Below are 23634 nucleotides of genomic sequence, written 5' to 3'. Positions count from 1 at the left end.
CCTGACCAGACACTCTGCGGAGGCGTACAGCACCTGGAGAAAACCCACAAACTGGGGACCCAAGCCAAACGCTCGCAGAGTGCCCAGGAGATACCCGTGATCCACCCTGTCGAACGCCTTCTCCTGGTCCAGGGACAGGAGGACGAACGACAGACCATCCCTACACCCAAGCTCCAAGAGATCCTGGACCAGGATCCATGTAGTCCATGCTGAGGTACAGCAGAGTAGTAGAAGGCAGGTATACTGGCCACTGGATAAGCAGTTTTCTGTTCCCTGACTGACCAGAGCAGGAGCTGCTCCAGGCTAGGGTGAACACATGACTCCAGTTAGCCTGCAAAGAGTCAGTTGAAGCTGTTAGGCTAATGAGAACACCTGACTCCAATCAACCTGCAAAGCGTCAGTTGAGGCTGTTAAGCTAACGTGAACACCTGACTCTAATTAAGGCCCCCCTGATACTATAAAAGGGCTCACTCCAGTCAGGCCAAAGAGAGCCAGGGAGCCAGAGGAGAGGAAGTGTGGCTGAAGGGCGGGGTAATGAAGACACCCTTAAGCCACTGGAAAGATAGCCCTAAGGTAAGGGTGAAGAAGGCAATAAGAGAGAGAAGCGGGAGAGCTATGGGGAAGTAGCCCAGGGAAATGTAGCAACTCTGGCGGTGAAAGGTCGGCTGCCAACAGCTGCTGCCATTGGAGTCCCTGGGCCGGAACCCAGAGTAGATGGCGGGCCCGGGTTCCTCCCAACTTGCCACTACAGAAACACCTCCTGGGAGGGGAAGACAGGCCCCTGTCAGGACAGGAGGCTGAACTGTTCTAGAATAACCCCACAGGAAAAACAGAGACTGTGGGGGTTCTCTCACCAACCTTCTTGCTGGCTTATGATGAAAAGGGTTCAGTAGACTGTAACCCTGGCTCTAGAGAGAAAAGGGCTATGTGGAGGGTTGCAGTGAGCCTCTGAGGCTCGCATAAACTGCCTGGAAGCATGAGACAAGGTTGGAGCTCTGCCACTATATATATATATATATAAAAATTCCGGATGAGGATTTGCTAACAAGGAGATGTCTGGGAAATAAGCCAGCTTCAGTGGTTTCAGGAGAATTTTCAGAATTACAGAGTGGCATAGGAATATACTTATATTTAAATACACAAATGTCTCAAATTATCACAGCAAATGGCAATTGACAGCTTATGATGCATCTTGGCACTGATTTCAGATCAAACCACATATCAGGCTTTAAATCAAAATATATTTATCTTCTTGTTGACATGAATATCAATCTCAAGCTTCAGCTTCTGGATTATGTTTACTTATGATCCATAAAGGAGCCATCTTAATTTTTTCACATTTAAATGTTGTTTGTGCTGCTTTTGGCCTGCTAGACAACAGTATATCCCATATGTGAATATGACATTGCCATCGCTAGGAATGTTACGATCATTTTCAGGATACTGTCTTTCTGAATTTGGATAGCAAACTGCTTGGCTGCAGTCTGTGTTTTTGGCCATAGACACCTGGCCCATCCTAGAGAAAGATGACCTCTGGCAAAATATTGGGATTATTGTTTCCCATCTGGAGGAAGCCCAGGAAGTTCCAGGTGTCAGAGTTCTGGCTTATCAAAGTGCCAGTTTTTGAACAAAGGTTCCCAGGATCAGAGTGGGTTTTATTGGTGGAATATCTACCTCACGTTGCCATTTAGGAGAGGGACAGTTTAATATTATTTTGGCAAAAGCTCACCTTAAAATGGAGATATCATTTTGGAAATATTTGGCATTAACCACTGATGTGACTGTTCTGCTTTTTGGCATTTGTGTATGAACGATGGATGAAGAATGCAGTCACTTTGTAGGGTGTTATATATTGTCTCCCTATGGCTCAGTTTCACCAGCCATAAAATGGCACTAATGATGCTTAACTCCCTTTGTAAAGCTTCTTGAGCTATTCTGATGAAAAGCACTATATAAGAGCTATGTAATATTGTTATACTTGCATAGTAGTTAGATAAGTGGACATACTGTAATAATATGAAAAACACTTTGGGTCAGATCGTGTCTGGCCCTGGCAGTTGCACAAGGTAGGAGAGAAGGTACAAGGAGCCTTCCAAACTACCTATGTAGAAGCCAGAATAAGCAGTATGTGTAATGACTGCTTGAGGGCAGCACCAACATCAGCCCTATCATCTCCACAAGGTGAGCAGAGCGGGCCCCGCATGAGGAGGGGAGAATTCATGCTGGATGCTGTAAATAAGTAAGTTTAACATGGACCTCAAGCGCAAATGCCTTGAGGAGCTTCTACTCAGTCTGCAGCAGTCTTTCCCTCAGCTTCACAGTAGGGCTGTGCCTTAAGGTACAATCTAGCCTCTCGAATCATTTACTGTACACAGAGTGGTGCTTGTAAGAATCCTGAAATCGCACCCAAGTTGTCTTCCACTCTCAAGACTCTTGCATCATTTCTCCCTTTTTTCACATCTCTCCTCTACTTGAATGAGGCTCCTTTCTGTACCTTTCACACTAATCAGCTAGACGCGTCAGTGGTAAGCAACACCAGACACTCCCTCCCCATGAGCCCTGATATCATCCACAGTAATCCCAGCCTGTGCCAGTTTTTTGGACTGAGAGCCTGGGAATGAGAATCAAATACAGATCTGAGGCCCCAGGCATCTGAGCATGTGTTTTCTCACAAGGCAAAAATGTAGCACTGAAGGGTGATTGTAATGGTGAGATGTTGAGTTTTCACCAATCATGTCATCTGGGCTATTATAAAATCTTCAGGACCTATCTCTTTATTTGGCTGCATTCTCTTGTAATTGCTAAGACACAGTGCTAGCTATCTCTCCCTTCTACTTTAAGATCCTCCTACAATTTTTCTTATAGTCCCAAGAAGTCCAAGGAATCAATATATTTGAAATTGCCACTAAAGTCTTTCAAATCCCTTGTATTTTTCCTTTAATTTGATAAGAACAGTGGCGGAGGGGTTCAGTACTAAAGCTCCCATTAAAAAGAAAATTTTAAATTCTAAAGAAGAGAACAAGTTTCATGTTAAATGGGTTCTTGGGGTTGAGTGTTTGCATTTGATTAGGAACTCAGAAATAGCACTGTGATAAATAGCAGAGAGTGTACCACACCAGATTTGACTAATGAGATTGTCACTACAATATCCTGGTTCCTGTCTTCACCTGAAGCTCATTTGCTTCTGAGGTTCATTACATTTCATCTGTGTAGCTGTGTCATAAGCTGTGTCATAAGGTCAGTTCCATACCTACCATTAGGACAAGTAAAGTGCAGCGTATAGTACTCTGATTTAACACCAATATATTTTTGAATACCTCAGTAATTTTTACTTTATTCTCTACTTTTTACTGGTTTTTTCAGTTTCTTAATATGAAAACCAGTTGTTTCTAAAAATCAAACTGGCAGTACCTACTATAACACAAATGTAATGAAACTGTTTGTTGTGTGATGCCTACTTGTGATCAGGGCTTATTGACTCCTGGGATTTTATTGTCACAGAAATAGCAGTGGAATTTCCTCCTTGATGAGGGACCCACAGAAACTGTTACCTGTTCTGTTAGGTAGTCACACCTGGCTGAACCGTGGTAGTGTGCTGTATTGGTCAGAAGAACAGGAGGGCACCAGTCACAAAAACTGTTTCTCATTCCTTTCTCCCTGTGGCTTATTCCTGAGATAATGTTCAGCCAGAGGATGATGCTTTTCACAATGATGCATATGGAGTGACAGTGGGAATTAGTATGCAACTGATGGTAGCATGGGACTTGCTGTGTCCCACTGAGAAGAGGTGCACCTACTTGGACTTCTCCTCCGAAAAAAAGCCTGAGGAAAAAAAAGCCTGAGAAAGGTTATCAAAGAAACTGTTCTATGAGGAGCCAGAGGAGTCCCTTGGAAGATATGCTGGGGAGAGGGAGGGAGTGTGGATTCCCACACTTTGCAGAGAGAGAATTACCTTGAGAGGGGGAAGGCAAGACTCTCATCCCATTTCAACTATGATACAGATGGAACTAAACAAAAGAGATGTGACTCTTCAAACACCAAATAGTTCTGTGTGTAGGGGGATGGAGGTCACTTCTCTTCCCCCCTGCCCTCCAAAGTTGTACTGTGTTTGCTTTCTTACAGTCTTCTCCCTCATATGTGTAGTGTTCGTGTAAAATTTGTTATGAATTATAGAGTTAACATTTCCTTGCAGTTTGCCAGTTTGTTTTATTTATTTATTTTTTACTGTTTTTCTATTTGTTTCCATTCTGCTGCAGAAATCTGATCACCACAGAACTCCTTGCCAAAATTCCACAGAAACCAGGGGGTATTGGGGATCTTGCCAAAGAATTTAGATCCAATATGCTGCACAATACACAGGGCTCTGCCTCTGATAGACAGCGACACACTGGTTGGTTTTTGAACTACTGTACTGTATGCGTCCCAAATTTGTGTTTAGGTTTAAATGTAATTAAAATGTTAAACAGAAGTTTCCATGGACTGTAATCCTTCCATGTGTCTGCTTTGCTGTTGGGAGACTAAAAATGTTTTCACTGGCTAATTTTGGGGATGAATGTATAATTTCTCCTCCTATGCTCAGCCCTGCATGTCTTGTCCCCATCCCCTTCCATTCTTTTCATTCAGACCCAAGTCAGAACTCTATGACATGACTATATATAGATATTGCAAAAGAGGAATCATCTATGTGATTATAGGAATATAACACAAAGAATGCATAAGGGCCAAATACTCCCTGTAGATACAGATGTGTATGCCATTGTATTGAACAGGAGCTGAACATACATGTCTCAGGGCAGAATTTGGCCCTCTGTGTTTACGTATTCTTTAGTTTAGAGAAACCTAATATTTCTATTAATATCCTAATATTGGTTTCTTTGCTATGTCCCTCACTATCCCATATAATATGATGATTCTTTGTAGATGACAGTTATTATTCCAATGCAAATTAGGGGAGGTGAACTTTTTTTCAAAAAAGCATGGGATTAGATGTCACTGTATTCAAATAATTCCATTATTGAGGGGATGGGGTCTCAATGTGCACACAACTGGTGTACTTGCCCAAAGTTCCAAAGCCTCTGGAACCAGGATCTAAACATTATTAAAATGTTAACTGGAAGATCCCTTTGTTAGACTGGAGAGTTTTGTGATTGGGCTGCTATCCAGAAAAATGGATAGCAGCCCTAAATGGAACCAAGGGTTAGCTGCTGAACTAATTTGTGCTGACACTGAGCTGTTCTGGAAATCTGCGCTGGAGACTGGCCCATCAAACAAAGGACACTGCTGCTTTAGCAGACTTTCCTGCCAGTCTCTGCATTAAGTGTGAGGATTATGATCAGCAGCAAGCAATCTTCTAGAATGGTAAGAGAGTGTTTCCTCTCATGTGCACATTTGTATCTGTTCACATCTTCATGAACTTCATTCAAGGCCACTATCTGGCTTTTCTGTGTATGCTTTGGGTGGCTGTATATTCCCACTTCATGTCAGTGCAGAGCATGCTCTTTCTCTTGCCTTCAATCAGAGCTATAAAAATTAATTAATAGAAGAAATATTTTGCATTCCTCTTTATCTAATATATATGCATTCTTCTTCCCCTGTCCCCATAACCTCTCAGACTCCATCCTCAAAGCATAGGCAAAAATTCTGCACATTGAATTATGAATGCCAGTGATTCTTTCCTATATCTGGCATGCTAGTAGATTGCTGATTTCAAGTCACCTACTGTACCACACTGTATCTTTGGAATGAGGCCAAACAAGACTTTTTTTTCTTAAAGGAATTGCCACATGGAATACATAAAGCAGACATAATATCTCACTGGCAAGCACTGATCATTCAATTTCTTCCCTGGCAGGAAAGCATCCTATCTAAAGCTCACGTATTATGAGGCTGAATTCTCTCTTTTAATGTGTGAAATCGCCTAAATATCCCACCTAATAGAACACTACTGTTTTTCTGATGTATTATTCATTAAAGTTTAACTGTTTTCACAATCAATCTCAGGACATTGCTTTTCCCATTTTTTTTTTACTGCAAGTGTGAGCCCAACCTTGCTCCAGACCAGCTGCTTGTCAATCAGATGTCAGTCTGTGAATGCCCCTGCACAATTCTCCTCTAATTAGAGAAGGAAAAGTAGCTGTTTAAGACTGTCTGTTGAGTTCAGTTGATGCCAGATCTGTGTATGTGTTTTCTTGAGCAGCTCAGTTTACTTTATAATACCTGAGATTGTTTTTAAACCTTACAATTAAATCTCATCTCACCCTCCATGCAATGCTTTCTTTGATAATGATGCAGTGTTGCAGCAATGGAAGCTTTACTTTATCTCCATAAAAGACTGTTATCTTTAATAAATACTTCACTGTTAACACACTATTCCTCCAAGATGTTTTTTTTTGGGGGAGAAGATGTGATATAGTTACAGGTTAAATCTGAGGTAGATCTTGTCAGAGATAAGCAACAGTCCTTACAATATATAGATCTGGATATTTAGATGTCTGTGTATAGATAGATAGATAATAAACTATACTAAAAGTAACTCTTAGACACATTGTTAACTTGATCTTGCCTCCTCAAAAAAAAAGTAATCACAATAATTATAATCACTGATAATTTTTTTACTACCCGGGGAAAGCTTCTGGCTACTCTTATGTTTTCAGTCACATTAATATCAGAATTGCTTGTATCTGAGCAGTAAGAAAAGCAGAGAAGTGGTCGTTTTTCATACTTCAAATCACATACCAGTGACATATCTTCCTTATTTTCACTTTCCATAAAGCTTCATGCCTAATACAGTTGTGAAGACCAAGAGGAAATAGATACAATCCAGTTACTTACTCTAGGCCTTTAGGGAGAGGTTACTTTTAATGTATTTGATTCTTACCCAGATCATTAGAGTGGCCTCTAGGAGAAACGTAGCTACACCATTTCCCATTGCTGCTCCATTTTAGATTACAAGTGATTTTTATTTATCCCAGCTATTTGATGCTGATGTCTCAATGTGGCACATTGATAAGTGCCAATTTACCCGCTTTGGTACCTAAATTTCACCCTTCCATCTGTTGATGCTCCTAATCTTAGTGATCTTCTCTAGGCTTCAGATAAGACAAAAATAATTTGTATCCCACAGGTCATCAGAGCCTTTCTAAAACAGAGTTGTTTTGACCCCAAGAGGCTGATTTGGACTCTAAACCTTTAGGTCCTTTCTGAGATGTCTGTGTCTTTTCAGCCTGATTTTCTAATGAAAGACACTCATTACCAAGGTGCTTTTTTTAAGCAAACCAGTAAAATGCAGAATGTGTTTTATCAGGTACCTGCTAAAAAGCCCTTTGCTTTTTAGGATAGCTTGATAAATTCCTTACAAAGTAGAGCTGTGGGTGAGAATATAGTTTACAATAATACAAGAACTTGTGCCGATTTTCCTGGCAAGGAGCTCAACATGCTTTACAATGCAACATCCCTATTAGGTAGGTAAGTAGTAGTGTCTCTGTTTTACATATGGAGAATCAGAGGCACAGAGAGATTAAGTGACTTGATCAGTGACTTGCAGGAAATCAGTGGCAAAGCCAGGGGTCCAAAACAAAGGTCTCTCAGTTCCATTTCTGTGTCTTAATCACAAGACCATTTTCCCACTCAAAACAACTTCCACTTGGTTAGCCACTCTATGGAGCAAATATTATAGGGAATTACATTGTGACTGTTTCAGGCAGAACCACCAAGGAAGCAGTATTTGTATTGCAAAAACTACAATACTCACCTGCTGAAGTGAAAAAACAGATTCACAGAGCCAGAAGAGTACCCAGAAGTCACCTACTACAGGACAGGCCCAACAAAGAAAATAACAGAACACCACTAGCTGTCACCTTCAGCCCCCAACTAAAACCTCTCCAGCGCATCATCAAAGATCTACAACCTACCCTGAAAAATGATCCCTCACTCTCACAGATCTTGGGAGACAGACCCCCAACCTGAAGCAAATACTCTCCAGCAACCCCACACCACACAACAAAAACACTAACCCAGGAACCTATCCTTGCAACAAAGCCCAGTGCCAACTCTGTCCACATATTTATTCAAGTGACACCTTCATAGGACATAATCACATTAGCCACACCATCAGGGGCTCGTTCACCTGCACATCTACCAATGTGATATAGAATCATAGAATATCAGGGTTGGAAGGGACCTCAGGAGGTCATCTAGTCCAACCCCCTGCTCAAAGCAGGACCGATCCCCAATTAAATCATCCCAGCCAGGGCTTTGTCAAGCCTGACCTTAAAAACTTCTAAGGAAGGAGATTCCACCACCTCCCTAGGTAACGCATTCCAGTGTTTCACCACCCTCCTAGTGAAAAAGTTTTTCCTAATATCCAACCTAAATCTCCCCCCACTGCAACTTGAGACCATTACTCCTTGTTCTGTCATCAGCTACCACTGAGAACAGTCTAGATCCATCCTCTTTGGAACCCCCTTTCAGGTAGTTGAAAGCAGCTATCAAATCCCCCCTCATTCTTCTCTTCCGCAGACTAAACAATCCCAGTTCCCTCAGCCTCTCCTCGTAAGTCATGTGTTCCAGTCCCCTAATCATTTTTGTTGCCCTCCGCTGGACTCTTTCCAATTTTTCCACATCCTTCTTGTAGTGTGGGGCCCAAAACTGGACACAGTACTCCAGATGAGGTCTCGCCAGTGTCAAATAGAGGGGAACAATCACGTCCCTCTATCTGCTGGCAATGCCCCTACTTATACAGCCCAAAATGCCATTGGCCTTCTTGGCAACAAGGGCACACTGTTGACTCATATCCAGCTTCTCGTCCACTGTAACCCCTAGGTCCTTTTCTGCAGAACTGCTGCCGAGCCATTCGGTCCCTTGTCTGTAGCAGTGCATTGGATTCTTCCGTCCTAAGTGCAGGACTCTGCACTTGTCCTTGTTGAACCTCATCAGATTTCTTTTGGCCCAATCCTCCAATTTGTCTAGGTCCCTCTGTATCCTGTCCCTACCCTCCAGCATATCTACCTCTCCTCCCAGTTTAGTGTCATCTGAAAACTTGCTGAGGGTGCAATCCACACCATCCTCCAGATCATTTATGAAGATATTGAACAAAACTGGCCCCAGGACCGACCCTTGGGGCACTCCACTTGATACCGGCTGCCAACTAGACATATATGCCATCATGTGCCAGCAATGCCCCTGTGCCATGTACATTGGCCAAACCGGACAGTGTCTACGCAAAAGAATAAATGGACACAAATCTGACATCAGGAATCATAACATTCAAAACCTGTAGGAGAACACTTCAGCCTCTCTGGCCACTCAGTAAAAGACTTAAGGGTGGCAATTTTGCAACAGAAAAGCTTCCAAAACAGATGCCAACGAGAAACTGCTGAGCTTGAATTAATATGCAAACTAGATACCATTAACTTGGGTTTAAATAGATACTGGGAGTGGCTGGGTCATTATACGTATTGAATCTATTTTTGCATGTTAAGTATCCTCAGACCTTCTTGTCAACTGTCTAAATGGGCCATCTTGATTATCACTACAAAAGTTTTTTTTCTCCTACTGATAATAGCTCATCTTAATTAATTAGCTTCTTACAGTTTGTATGGCAACTTCCACCTTCTCTGTATGTATATATAGATATATATAAAATCTTCTTATTATATGTTCCATTCTATACATCCGATGAAGTGGGCTATAGCCCATGAAAGCTCATGCTCTAATAAATTTGTTAGTCTCTAAAATGCCACAAGTCCTCCTGTTTTTTAATCCAGATTGTGTTCAGGCAAAGGTATAGGGTTTGGATTTGATGTTTAATCGGGGCTATGATTCAAGTTCAGCTACATCTTATGAGAAATTCTCATGAGATTTCAGCCACATTTTAGGTAACATTAATGTTATTAGCTATTTAGCACTCCAGAGTGAACTAGTGCTTTACAGGATAGAATAGATCGCTGACCTAAAGAACTTCCAATCTAAGCAGACCACACAGTGAGAGCTGGATGGTGGGTTTTAATTCAAACACTACCTCCTTTGAGTTGAAAAGGGTTCAGATTCAAGTTTCCAGTTTGGGTTTCTCTCCACTGCTGAGTATCATTATGTGATTAAACAAGAGGCTCTTTATGTACAAAATCAGTGAAATATTATTCTACTATTGTAGATAATTTTTCCATTTAAAGGGACATGATCAACTTGCAAATCACATAGTGCCTGAAAATTCTATACCCAATATAGTTACAAGTGAAAATAAGATTACTGTAACTGAAGGAAGAAAGTAGGAGAATATTCCTAATTTTCCCCCCAGTCTACTCTCTGCATTTGACAGCACTACTTAGAAAGTTCCACTGAAATTGAAGAATGTACCAGTTCTCTATCCTTAAAATAGGGAAATTTATTCTAATCTTTCAGATGAGTGGAATTCTTTGGGTGCCTGCTGAATGTTCCCTATAGCTTAGTAAAAGACACTTTTACACATCAGCAGAGAAGCAGGAAACCTCTTATTAAAATGCCCTTTAGGGATTTTAAAAATAAATTCAGGTTGCACTGCTTAAAGGGTGTTGTCTTAGAACAGTGGTTCTTAACCTTTACTGCAGCCTGCACCCCTTTAGTTCTCAAAATATGTTCACGCACCCCTTTTCAAAAATCATTGAAGTAGGTCAGTTCTTTAAACCTAGATATATTTTTGTTTGTATATTACAGTAATCATTAAAAAATGTATAATGTTAATAAATACATAGGTTTGATGAAACAAAGTAGTTGTACTTACGTGTCTGTGCTTAATTTGTGTTTTCGATGATTTACCTTCTAAAAAAATCTGGCATGTCTCACACCCCCAGAAAGGGCATCTCACACCCGCAGGGGGTACATGCCCCCCCAGGTTAAGAACCACTGTCTTAGAAGCTAGAGTCATTATTTTAAATTAGTCAGTTTAAAAGAACTTCTCATGTTGATAATGTCTGTTTAAGTTGTTTTTTCTGAGGCAGGGTTTTTTTGTCATTGACCAGGAGGGCCAAAGAGTATGTTAGAGGGAAGCTGTTTGGGAATCTTTTTTATCAGAACCCTCATGACTCTGTACTGAGCCAGCCCTGTACCTCATGTACAGCCCCACAAATCCTTCCCCTGTTTTTTCCCCAATTAGACCTCACTTCTTCTCCTGAAATATTATTACAGCTTTTCACATCCACACCCATGAAGAACATTCAGTGAATAGATATTCACATTCAGTAGTCTTAATAACACCATCTATTAATGCTGCTTCATTATCTGGCTATCCTATGGAGTCATGTAGTGTGAAATATCACCTGCCTCTTTCCCCTTTTATCTATAGGAAATATGATATAGCATCACCATGACATGGCTAAGTCAGGAATATCAAAGTGTGTTCTAAATCTAGGGTTCCTGCACTAGCACTTGGTTGTGTCAGCTACGCCACCAATCAACTATGGGGCAGGTTCTAATAACCTTACACATGCTGCGGAGTTGGTTCTAGTGCCCTTGTTCACCTTATTCTGTGAGTAGTCCCACTGATTTCAAAGAGTAAGGTCCAATACAGCCTGAGTAAAGGCATCAGACTCTGACTCCCAAAACATTTAAAGTTTTCATAAGAACAAATCCCCAAAAGGTGAAGAGAAATATAACCATAACTTTTATACAAAAGGAAGAAAAAAATATGACAGGGGAAGCAGGAGTGATGTTTAGGAAAAATATTGGGCACATCTATTATTTGAATTCTGGTAAAATTATTGATATGAGGACAATGGTTGTGGGGGGAAATATATGTCCTAAGAGCGATAGGAGCCACAGCCAATTGTTATTAACACATTAGTTTCCTATTCCCACAGGCAAATCATTTTTCCTTTCTGTCGCTGATTTGAATGGGGGATGTAGAATAAGCAAACAATCCATGCTAAAGAAAAGTCGTCTTGGAAGAATACTAACAGATATAGATATCTCCAGATTTCTAACTTATTGAAAAGCAATATATATGTATGGAAAGCATGGCTGGGTATGGACTACATAATGTGTGAGGCTGATCTTTATAAACATTCATCCACAAACACATTCAATAGGTATGACCTACCCTATTACACTTTGAATACAGTGGGAGCGAAAAGCTGTTGAACTTTTTAAAATGGCCTGCCTGGTGGCTAGTTCAGTGACATATAATAAATATACATCTTTTCCAAATAAACCACTTCATGCTGGGTTGCTTTTTGTTGTTGTTGGTTTTATTTGTTCTAATAGCTATAGTCACTTTAAAGTTAGATTAACTTGTCCTTTTGTGAACGTTGAAAAATCAATTTGCATAAATGAATAGCATGGGAGAAAGTGGAGGGAAGGAGCAATACTGAATAAATTGTCACACAGGGACTGTGGCAGTTCAGGTAAATGCAACAGGCTGGTATTGCTGCTAAGATCATCACAAGAAATTTACATTTTTATTCCTGTGAAGAGTGAGGTGCCTTACAGAGCAGTGTCAGGTTTTTCTTGGGAGTTTTAATGGTTTCCATCTCTGTTGTGGTATTATTCATGCATGGTTATTCAGAGTCCTAGAACAGACAGCTGCAGCAGCAGAGGGCAAAGACATGCTATTTATCTGTCTTGCAGTCAATTGCTGCAAAGCACTGGGACTGTTTCCGTTATGAATACATTTTCTGAGGCAGATACTGGCCAGATACCTGTATTCATCTTTGTAAATTATCTTTTTATTAGGGTTTTTTTTTCAGACTGTAGTCCAGGCAAGAAACAAAAGGAGCCAGTGCTTAGATACTACGGTGATGAGCGCTGTATAAAATCCTAAAATAGGTAGATGGAGCAAGACTGTTTTAAAAGGCAATTGAAAGTGTAAAACATGTGGGCAGGACAAGCCTTTTAGCTGTTACCTAACACAAACCCCTCAATGGCCACTTATAACTGTTTGGACTGTGGAGAAGGTCCAAAAAGTAGTGTTGGACAAATAGTAGACAGTTTAGATGTGGCATTGTGGAATGCAAAGACAACAGGGGAGGTGGATCAGTCCTTACTTCCGCTAGCCATCTGTTGGTCTCATGTAAATTAGGCTCTTGGCTGTCACAGTAGAAAACTACAGCTTTGGTTCACGTTCCCTGACTTTCACTTTCTTTCTGAAAACTGAGAGTGCAACCCATGTGAAATTGCCAAACCTTTGCCAAGATTTGGGTGGAATTTTTGGCATGTTTATGGATTCCAAGTGAAATAAAAGCTCAGTCCACACATGCTCGAAAACTCAGCCCTGGCTCGTAGATCTCTTGCGAACCTCGTTTGCTGGTTTGTAATCAGAGTCCCAGATATGTTGTCATTAGTTCAGAGCCTAGTTACTATTGTGGGAGATAGATACTTTGTCATCTTGTTACTTTAGGTAAGGAATGCACCACACATTTCCAACCTCTGTTGATAACTCATTTTCCTTTAATATCTGTCTTTGCTATCAAGAATGAACCATTAACTTTTCTTAGTTTTATACTTTATTTAGTCATGCATTTCCCCCCACTCTTCCCTCCTCCCCATGGAAGTATGTCAGAAGAATCAAGTTCATATGTTAGAATTGCTTTAATAAACAAAAATGGTTAAACCATCTAAGAACTATAATAACACTTCTGTCGCTATGTGAAAGATTTGGTTTGGTTTTTCTTATATTGTAAATAATGTTTTAATAGACATTCAGGAAAAAGGCTGCTAAGTTATTCACTACTTTCTCTCTGACATGTCATGGGACATACTGTAGATGAGGGTTGTCACAGTTCATGGCAACTACAAGCTGTATTTCCCCTGAGTGGCACAAAAGGGCACCCACTCTCAGCTTACAGCTCCCCAAATGTTGCCTCTTTTGGGTGGAGACATGTCTCTTTCTCTCTTGACTGGGGTATTTCCAGGCTGGACAGTTGCCTTTCCTTCGCTGCATCATTCCCAGCACAGACAGGTTGCCCTAGGACACCTGCTTGCTTTCTCTTCAGAGACGGATAACAGTGTAATGTAATTGCTACAGATATAAATTACTACACAACTCTTTCTAAGCAAGCTTACAAGCATCACAGAGAAAACATATTAATAACAATAAAAGCACTTGGACACATGCTAATAAGCTTACCAGAGTTCATCCCAATACTTACATGGGCTCTGGCAAATGCACTCTTTTAATACCCACCCTAGGGACATCATCATGGTTGCAAGTTCATCAGAGCTTCAGCTCAGAACAAGCACACAGTCTTATGAGGCCCCAGCTGGTCAATTTCTTCCAATACTCCCCTAACAATTGGGGCCCTCTGTGGATCAGGGGTCCTGTCTGTTTGCTGGAACAGGAAGAAGCCCCTGGGGCAGGTTAACCCCCGTCTTTTATCCAAAAGTATTTTCTTTGTCTGATGGTCTCTGAAGAATCCAGTTTGAACTCTGCATTTCTCCCAGAGGGGGGTGACTTCAGAGGGTTGATAACGGAGGAAGTTTGTTAGCATCCCTCCTCCTCACTAGAGAAGGTACATACAGTGCCACAACAACACATACACACATGTGTTTTTAATGCTATGTACCTCAAAGATATTAATGTTAATTCAGTAAAGTTTAACTTAACTCACTAAACTTATCTTAATTGCATAAGGTTTGCTTATGGGATATTGTCAAGTCTGCTACCAGGGTGATTTGGATCTAGCTACATGTAAACACACAGAGCTTAAATACACTACTGTGGTGGTTAGATTTGATTAAAAAATGATAGACATTTGTCAGTTCAATGTATCTGACTGACAAGTGCAAGATTCCCCAAATTATGATCCTCTTACTATAAGTAGTATAGAGACAGATGTGCTGGGCCATTTTTTTTAAATAGCCTCTAATTTTGTGCCCACTGTAGTGTCAGTTACTTGCAAGTGCAGATGGTGCCTGATCCAAAGCCCATTAAATCTATCTAAAAACTTACTTTAATTTCAGTGGAAAAACTCCCATTAACGTCAGTGGATTTGGGATCAGGCTGTAGGTATCTAAATATTATTAGATAATTGCCCCCTCAGTTGACTGCAGAAACAAAATGTGGTCCCTTTATGTGTTCTGGAGTTTACATACATGCACACGCACATAAATACATAGTTATGTAAGACAATAAAAAACCCATTGGGAAGAACACTGCTTCAATAATCTGTGGAGGGGTATCTGTTGGGGCAACCTGCTAGTATCAGTTAATCGGCTAAAACCCAAATGTAAGGTAGGGTGGAGTAAAGACTCATAGTAGAGGACACGTGAGAAGTAATATTGCAGGAACTGGACAGTTATGTGGAAGTAACTACTGTAGCTTACATTGCATTGAGAGTTTCATAATTTTGCACTGATTTTGTAAGTCACAGTGCTAACAATGGGATAAGATTGTCTTTTGTGTAGCATAGGAAAAGGTGTAAAATTTAGGGATTCCCTGGTGGTGGGGAAGAGGTGAGACAACTCTTGACAAATCCATTCAACTACTTGCATTTTACAATTTAAATCAAGGATGGTGAGTGCTCTGGCGGAGAAGTATTTACAAAGCACAGGAACTCAGGCTCAGCCCTTGTGAGGAGTGTAAGTACTGCGGTAGCTCTGCCTCAACTGGGGAGGGAGCTTGGAAACTCTGCAGGAGGCTGAGATGTAAGGGAGGAGGAAGACAGGAGGAAGACTTGGCAGAGGAGGGGGAGAAAACCTTCCCATATTCCTTTCACTTTATATTCTACATATTGGTTGGGAGTGGGATCCTTCTGTCTAGTGGGCTGCTGGGTGATGGTTTATCAAGAGTTGGTTGGGAAGTATGCTGCTAATGCAGATTATAATCATTTTATCAATACCCTAAGCAGTGGGTGCAAATATTTCCAGTATGCCATTCAGAAAATGTGATCTCTGCAGCAACACAGAAAAACTATATTAGGGAAAGCAAACAACAGAAATGTAGGATTCTCCTTGCCAGCATGCACTGGCTGAAGTGTATCAAGCAAAACAGAACAGTTCTTTTTAGAAGGACTTAAAACCTACTTTGTGAAAACTTGGGGTGAATTCTTGTTCCATTGAAGTCACTGCAAAATTCCCACTGACTTCACCAGGGTCAGGATTTCATCCTGTATTCCTAACTTGGACCTGTGAACACATAAACAGATCCAGGGTTGAAGCTTGAGCCAGGGAATTGGAGCCCAGGATTTTATTACCTCAGCTGCAAGGTTTCAGATTAGAAAACCAAAAGCATTCTCTAATGCTAAAAGCTTTTACATTCTTATTTACTTATTTTATAACTTGTATTGCAATCTGTGTCAAACTAATTAGTAGCTGTATGAGGAATTGAAGATTAGTCAGGGTGGGTATTCTGAATAGCTTTAAAGTGTCTCTTTTTTCCTTTAAATTCATTTTCCAACACCAGGGGTCTGGTTGCAGGGTTCAGCTACCAGGGTATATGGTATAAGAATTCCGTTTATTCCAGTCATTCTGGGGCCTACTTTTTTCTCTTTATTAATTTGTATGGGGTGTGGTGATTATTTGTAGATCATGAAGAATGAAGAGAAGGGAGGATAGCACGGAGATGAGAAGCAAGTTTGCAATCTCTCTTCTCCTCCTCATGCTCTCTCCATCCTTTTAATTTACTGTCTCCACTGTTCCCTAGCGTTTTACAATGTAGAATCCTTCCCACTCCTCTCATTTTATCTCTTAAAGCATTGATACCATATTCACACAGAAAATCTGAATGTTCAAAGTGGAGGCAGGGATAGCAAGGCAGGAGACTTTTAGATCCGTGAAATGACAAAGCAATAGATTTCTGCAAATGAGTGTGGTTGGATCTGAATGTATCTCCATACTGGGACCCACAGTGCAGTTTATGCTGTTGCTTTTAATTTTGGGCTATTCCAGCATGATTCAGAAATCATGAGCTAGGTCAGCCTAATCCTTCACAGAATAGTAGCTTACTTTCACCCTAATAAGTCAGAGAACTCCAGCTTCATGTGCTATCCTGCATAAAAATTATTCCTAGACTTCAGAATTTTGTACTGATGCTAAACCTTTGCAATGGGAGAATATGGGAAGACCAGAAGGAAGGAATGTAAATGGGAAACAAAACATTTAACTGAAGCAGAACTTTAACATAATTTCTTCTTGCTGAATGTATATATAAAACAAGAGAATATACCTCAATAATCATCCAGGTTTTTTGCCTTCAGCCTGTCTGAGGCCATGTGGTTTGGAGATCTGATCACTAGTCCGAAAAGAAAAGGCTGTTTTCAAGATTTCTGGGGTGTTTTTTCCTGGAAAAGGTGAGAGGATAAAAGCAGAAATCTGTGAAATACACTTTATGCCTTATAGGGCAAATATATACAGAGAGAGAGAGAGAAATGTTTCAAGCTGTTGCTAAACTGATTTGGAGGCAGGTATTTCTTTCATTTACCTCTCCAAGGGGTAGGTTAAAAAATAAATCTAAATTTCATACACGACTTGAACCAAGGAAATTGGATTTTCTTATTTATTTTGCTCTTTCGCATACACTTTTAGTATTTTCTGGAGTTATGCTTGGTATTTCTATCAACAATGAGAATTTTAACTACTGAGAAATGTCCGAAAACAAAGAAGGCAGCGTTTGAACATTCAAACAGCATTTTGTAGTAATCATGTTTCCTCAATACACCTCAAAACATTTTTCTCTGAACAATGCCTGTGTACTTTAGAAACAATTTATAAACTGGTATTTTTGGTGAGTTTGTCCAACAGGCTTCTTGTCATATAAACACTCCATTTCTTTATCTTTATGTTTATTCTGTCTTTCATTGTTCTCATTTTATCTTTAGTGGGCACTTTTTTGTTCTGTTTTTTCTCTTTCAAACTACTATCTCTTTTCTTTCCTTTCATTTTATAAGGTTTTCTATTCCATTTTTCTTTCCTGAGGTTCCTGAGGCAATGATTTTTGCAATTTCATTTTTTTTGTTTTTAAATCTCTATAATTAAAACAAGTTTCTAACTACATTGATCATAAATATACTTTTGTATTAATTTGTACTTGTAATGGCATCACTAGAGGGCAGTATTGAATAAATTAGTGTGCTGAACAATGCTATGAGAAATTAGAAGCAGAAAAGCCCCTAGTAGAAACATACTTGCATTTTTTATTAAATATAAATACTTTTGGATTTCAGTTTTTATCAAATCCCATTTGTACAGGATAGAAAGAATCATAAACTTCATAATAAAGCATTTATTGGATCATTTTATATGTAACTTAATACAAAAGAAAGAGAATTCTGTAAAGTTATGTAAAGTCTGTAAAAATGGATGGGCAGGGGGCGTAGTAGACAGTAACAGTTAAGCTGTTGTAAACTATTAATTCATAACATTGTCATAGAACTTTAATTTTTAACTAGACGTCATGGTTAAAATTTCATACAACAAATAACGTATATAGATTATATCAGTGTTGTTTCCCAGAGAAAATGTTTGAGGTAACAAATAAATATTTTCCAAATCATTAACTTCTTCCTTGGAATCTCTGTACAGTATATTTTGAAATAATGGACAGCAAAGATAACCAAAAGTGGAGAGTAAGATGTTGACTCATTTGTTCTTATTGATTTACAGGTCTCCTGACAAATGCAGCAGCAAAGAATCCTCGTATGAGTGGTCTAGGTTCTGTGTGAGCTACTTACCTTAGTCAAGTTTCACTGCTGTGGATCATCATCCATTATATGTCATCAATTCAACTGTCTGTTTCTCTATATCTCATAAAAGACAGCATAATTCCTCTACATTATGAGCTAAAAGTCTGTTCTACCATACTAAGGAGCATTGGACTAAGGAATATAGATATAAGAGATACGCTTGGGCATTAGCAATACAAAAAGTTCATGGTTAATGTTTCATCTGCGTTATACACCACTGCTGGACTCGATGTTACCTACATGTTTTGATCTGAAGAGTCTACTGCACTGAAGAGTATTCATCCCAATCAGCCTTAGAGAAGACTGTTTTGTCTATGGGAGGACACTGAGGTGCAAAAGAGAATCTCTTCTTGTGCCCTGGACTGTCTGAATTGCTTTTATTTTCTTATACTTTCAGTATATACAATAGACCAAAGAGCAAAATCTATTTTAAAGTGGACACAATCTTACTCTTAACAGAGCTATTTGGGTTAAATTGTAGGGTGGTCTCCACAAAGACATGATTTCAACTCTCACAAAGCTGAGATGTTCCTGTACAGCAGAAGTCTTTATGGAACACTGCAGTAAAAACTAAACTAGAAAATTACTCTTGAAAAACCACATTATAAACAACGAAATGGAGCATGGAGAGAAAATGGCGTATGTTTGAAAAACTTTGATGAAACAGCTACAAACTGTCTACATGGCACCTTTATTCCTCTGTACTTAGATTGACTTTCTCGTACTAAAATCATTTTCAGTTTTAACCAGTTAAACATGCCTCTTCTACAGTTCCATTTTTGATAGTTAAAATTGGATAATACATTTATTTGCAAAGAGCATGTTTGGTCATCCGTGGCCTATGTCTCATCTGATACACCATTTAGCACCAGAAAGCAAATTAAAGAAAAAAAAAAGTAACACTTGTTTGAAAGAGATCATTAAATGTATTTTGAAAAGCCTAAAGTTATATATTTAACAGTTTTTATATGTTGTATATTTGTAGAAAATCCTATTTAACAATTAACGTGGTAACTCTGACGGTCATGACAAATAGTTCAGAGTTAAGTTGTGTTTTATTACTTCAGTTGTCTCTGAAGTGACAGGTGTCATTTGCTTTCTTCCATTAGGGCATTCTGGATGTAAAGCATGACCAGAGAGGATTCTGTAGAAAAAGCAAAGAATAATGTTGTTTATATTACATAAATGCATTCAGCCATTGCACTGTTGGAAGGCATTTTTTTGGTCTTTATGTACTGGTAAAAATAGAGTGTAAAATATTTTAATCATGGCTTTCCATACCAAGTCATTTCTCTCTCTCTCTCTCTCTCTCTCTCTCTCTCTCTCCTTCTCCCCACCCTTCTCTAGATAATACAGTATAAAAGTCAATTTGCAGCCTGTTCCTTGACCCAGATTCAATGTTTTACCTCATCGTTAGAAAGCCCACTTTTTCGGCATTATCAGGTAGTGAAAAGTTAATGCAAAGACAGCATAGAAAAGAAGGGAAATGAAGATAAAAAGATCCCTCACTCCCTATTACTGTACCTTTCTATATATGTTTGGTACATACTGATATGATGAAATCAACAAATGAGCTTAACTTCTTCCTGGCAAATGTATTCCAGTTTTAACGATTCTCCAAGTTTCCACTATATTAGTATACTACCTAATACTCCAATTAACTTTTAGTACTATGCTAGTTCTATGCTACTAAAGAAAAATATATAGAGACTGTTCAAGCAGCCATAGATAAAAAATACAAAAACAAAAAGTTATTTTTTTTGTAAGGCCTGTTCCACTATTCAGGCTTATTTAATACACAGGTTGCAGAAACCATGAATTATAGGTGACTGTGTCTTTTGAGTAAAATAAATATATAAGAATTTCTTATTTAATCTTAAGTTTTTTGACCAGTATCAAAGTAGCAATTCCAGGCCGGCCACTTGAAAAGTGTTATGGACTGACTGCACTATAAATGACCAATGTCTGGTTTGAAATGTCATGCAATAAACGATGGTAAATACATTTACTGTACTACTAGAACTCAAGAGCCAGATCCCTCACTCCACCAATTTTCTGTTTTGTTTCAGTTTATTTTTAAGGGAGTGTAGTAGCCTTATTTAGTAAACACAGAAAAACTAAAGATGTTACATTTTTGTTGCTTTACAGTATTCAGTTTTGTGTTGGTTCAGCTAAATTATGGAAATAAAGAAAATCCTTTTATAAGTGAGACTTTTGTTCCCTGATCGTGATGTCACACAGAGAATTTCAGTAGAGGGTGCTTGCGGATAGGGGAACAGAGAAGTAGATTCTCACAATGAAATAGGTGAAAATGTTCAGTACTGGAAATTGAAATAATACCCTACATTTGCAAAATTCCTAACAGTTTTGGGCACTGACATTTTTGGGTGCCCAGTCTGAGACAAGCACCGAGTACCCATTCTCTGGAAATTAGGCCCCTTTAACATGTCCTCAGATTGGACACCCAAAATCACTGGTCACTTTTGAAAATTTATTCTAATATCTCTTTTTCATTACTTTGAATGCTCAGCAAAAAGAGAAAGATGTCCTGGTTTTTAAGGTCTGCTCAGGAGAAGTAACAAAGCAAGAAAAGTTTAGATTACTGGTCAGAGACATGTGTACATTCTAGCTAGAAATGGGCCTAGTTTGTGTGACAGCAGTCTCAAGCCACTTCAAAAGAGAACTTTTCAGAATGTACATTTTCAAATGAACAAAATATACTGACTGGTTTTGTAAATGTAAATTAGTGTCCTCAGTGCTATACTGAAACCTTTATCTTTCAGTGACATTACACTTTTACAGTATTGTGGGCTTCAAACCTTACGGAACTTGATTTCACAAAGAATTTTGATTTGTTTATGTGGGTATTTTATGTGCCTCTTCCACAAAGAAATTCAAAGCATAGGAGAGGCATGTCGGATTTGAATGCTGTTAAATATCCTCCTTTTCTCAGTTTTCAAATGGGTAACTTTCCAAAACACATGGAAAGGACGATAAAATATGAAAAGGGTAGAGTTAGAGAAAAAGGTCACCCCACAGTCTAACAAAATCAGAAATACAGAAAAATATAGAAAACCTTTCATATAATTTTCAAAAAAGCTTTTATTGTGAACAAAACTTTTTCTTTTTATTACTGTACAGGTTTTATGCACACAATGTTCTTTGGTCCGCTGCTTGTTTACTGAAAGTGTACCCACATGTTTTTGTGTAAATCTTTAACCCTCACATTTTTTATGTAATATGGCCTAGTAATCATCGTCTTGAGTATTAATTAGAGTTCCATAAGAAAATAAAGAATGCAGTACCATGGCTGAAGAATTGTACAAGCAGAATTAGCTATGTCTGAACCAAAAGGGAATACATGAGTTGGCTTAAAGCAGTGGTTCCCAAACTTGTTCTGCCGCTTGTGCAGGGAAAGCCCCTGGCTGGCCGGGCCGGTTTGTTAACCTGCCGCGTCCGCAGGTTCGGCTGATCGCGGCTCCCAGGGGCCACGGTTCACTGCTCCAGGCCAATGGGGGCCGCTGGAAGCAATGGCCAGTATGTCCCTTGGCCCGCGCCTCTTCCAGCAGCTCCCATTGGCCTGGAGCAGCGAACCGCGGCCACTGGGAGCCGCGATCAGGCGAACCTGCGGACGCGTCAGGTAAACAAACCGGCCCGGCCCGCCAGGGGCTTTCCCTGCACAAGCGGCGGAACAAGTTTGGGAACCACTGGCTTAAAGGATAAACACAGCTCTGATAGTCTAAACTAATGAACAGGTGGACAGAACAAGACAAGGCAAAATTGGATACCGGTACCTAGGAAGGGAAGACAGAAGCATTTTCAACTAAAATTCAAGGAGAAAAATAGCACTGTATTTCACAGTGAATGTCTAGCATGGTAACGCTTGAGGTCAAGAACCTCCTCCCTCCACATATCAGAAAAAAAATATCAGAAAGAGAGTATTTGGGGCTAGCTGAAAGGGTATTCTTAAATGTCTGTATGTCACAAATGCAAAGAAAGTTCCATTAAAAAGTGGACTTGAAAGTGTGAGCATAAATATCCATTTAAGGGATGAACTGAAATTTGGCAGAGAAATAGAAGTCATTGGCGTTTGTGATTAAGCACTGTGTCAAGGGAAATGTTGAATCAGTAAGATGTACAATAGCTTTCTCCTTTAGAAAGGTTTGGAATGGACCTTTGGAAAATTAGGTAGAATTGCCTGGAAATTGCAAGAAGGAGCCCCAATTCCTGCTCTGTAATGCAGTCCAAAACACAACAGGTGCAGCCAGGGGAAGATTCCTGCATGCAGGGGAATCCTCAGGAAGTGCAGAGTTCCTGTACCATCATCCTCGCTCCTAAACACTGATATTGGGAGCATGGGAAGTAGCTTATACCTGCTAGCATTTAAAGGGCCTTTGGTAACCAATGAAAATTAGAGCAGTCTTCAGGCTGCTCTGATTTATGCAGTGGACCAGTTTGGCACCCAGGTGGCCTCAGGATTGAGTCAGTGCAAAGGTGATTTATAGCCACCTTTTCACCCTCCCCTGCAGACTGATGCTGAAATGTACTTGACTATACCAAGGAATAGTAGTAAATAATGGCAGTAAGCTGATAGTAGGAATTTAGAAAAGATTGCTTATAGGAAAGAATAATTACAGATGAAGATGACAGCAAAAATCATAGAGGTTAATGAAAAGTGATGAGTTAGTAGTATGTAGTATGTGCATATGATGATGGATATAACTCGGGCACTAATTTTGTTGGCATGTTACATGAATGCTTCTTTACACAAGGCCATTTTTAGAGGACTGACACCAGTGGAATGCAGGCATCGCCATATCAGATCAGATGAGTGGTCCATCTAGTCCACTATCCTGCAGATAATTCCTGCTAGAATCTCCTAATGACCGCGTATGGAATAACCCATCCAAGTTGCTTCTGAACTTCAATCAGTTAGAGCTTGACTTATGCCCTAAAGCATCAGGGGGTTATTCCTTATATATTTTTT

The 23634-nt window shown here is 39.6% G+C and overlaps 1 protein-coding gene across 5 annotated transcripts in view; it reads left to right on the top strand.

Moving 5' to 3' along the window:
• Positions 1-23634, top strand: part of TAFA5 (TAFA chemokine like family member 5) — a 712037-nt gene that overhangs the window by 562381 nt on the left and 126022 nt on the right. The window contains exons 4-5 of one of the 5 annotated variants that reach the window (XM_074942405.1): positions 17163-17255; positions 18568-21226. The exons of 2 other annotated variants lie outside the window; for them this stretch is intronic. In XM_074942405.1, coding sequence (XP_074798506.1) covers positions 17163-17171 — 9 coding nt within the window. In that variant the 3' untranslated portion in view covers positions 17172-17255; positions 18568-21226. Of the gene's footprint in view, positions 1-17162; positions 17256-18567; positions 21227-23634 lie in introns of those variants that run through there. 2 more of the 5 variants (XM_074942401.1, XM_074942403.1) reach the window with 2 other exon arrangements.

This window comes from Natator depressus, chromosome 1 (genome assembly GCF_965152275.1).
Source record: "Natator depressus isolate rNatDep1 chromosome 1, rNatDep2.hap1, whole genome shotgun sequence".
Lineage (NCBI taxonomy): Eukaryota > Metazoa > Chordata > Testudines > Cheloniidae > Natator > Natator depressus.
This window is presented reverse-complemented; position numbering and strand designations above follow the sequence as displayed.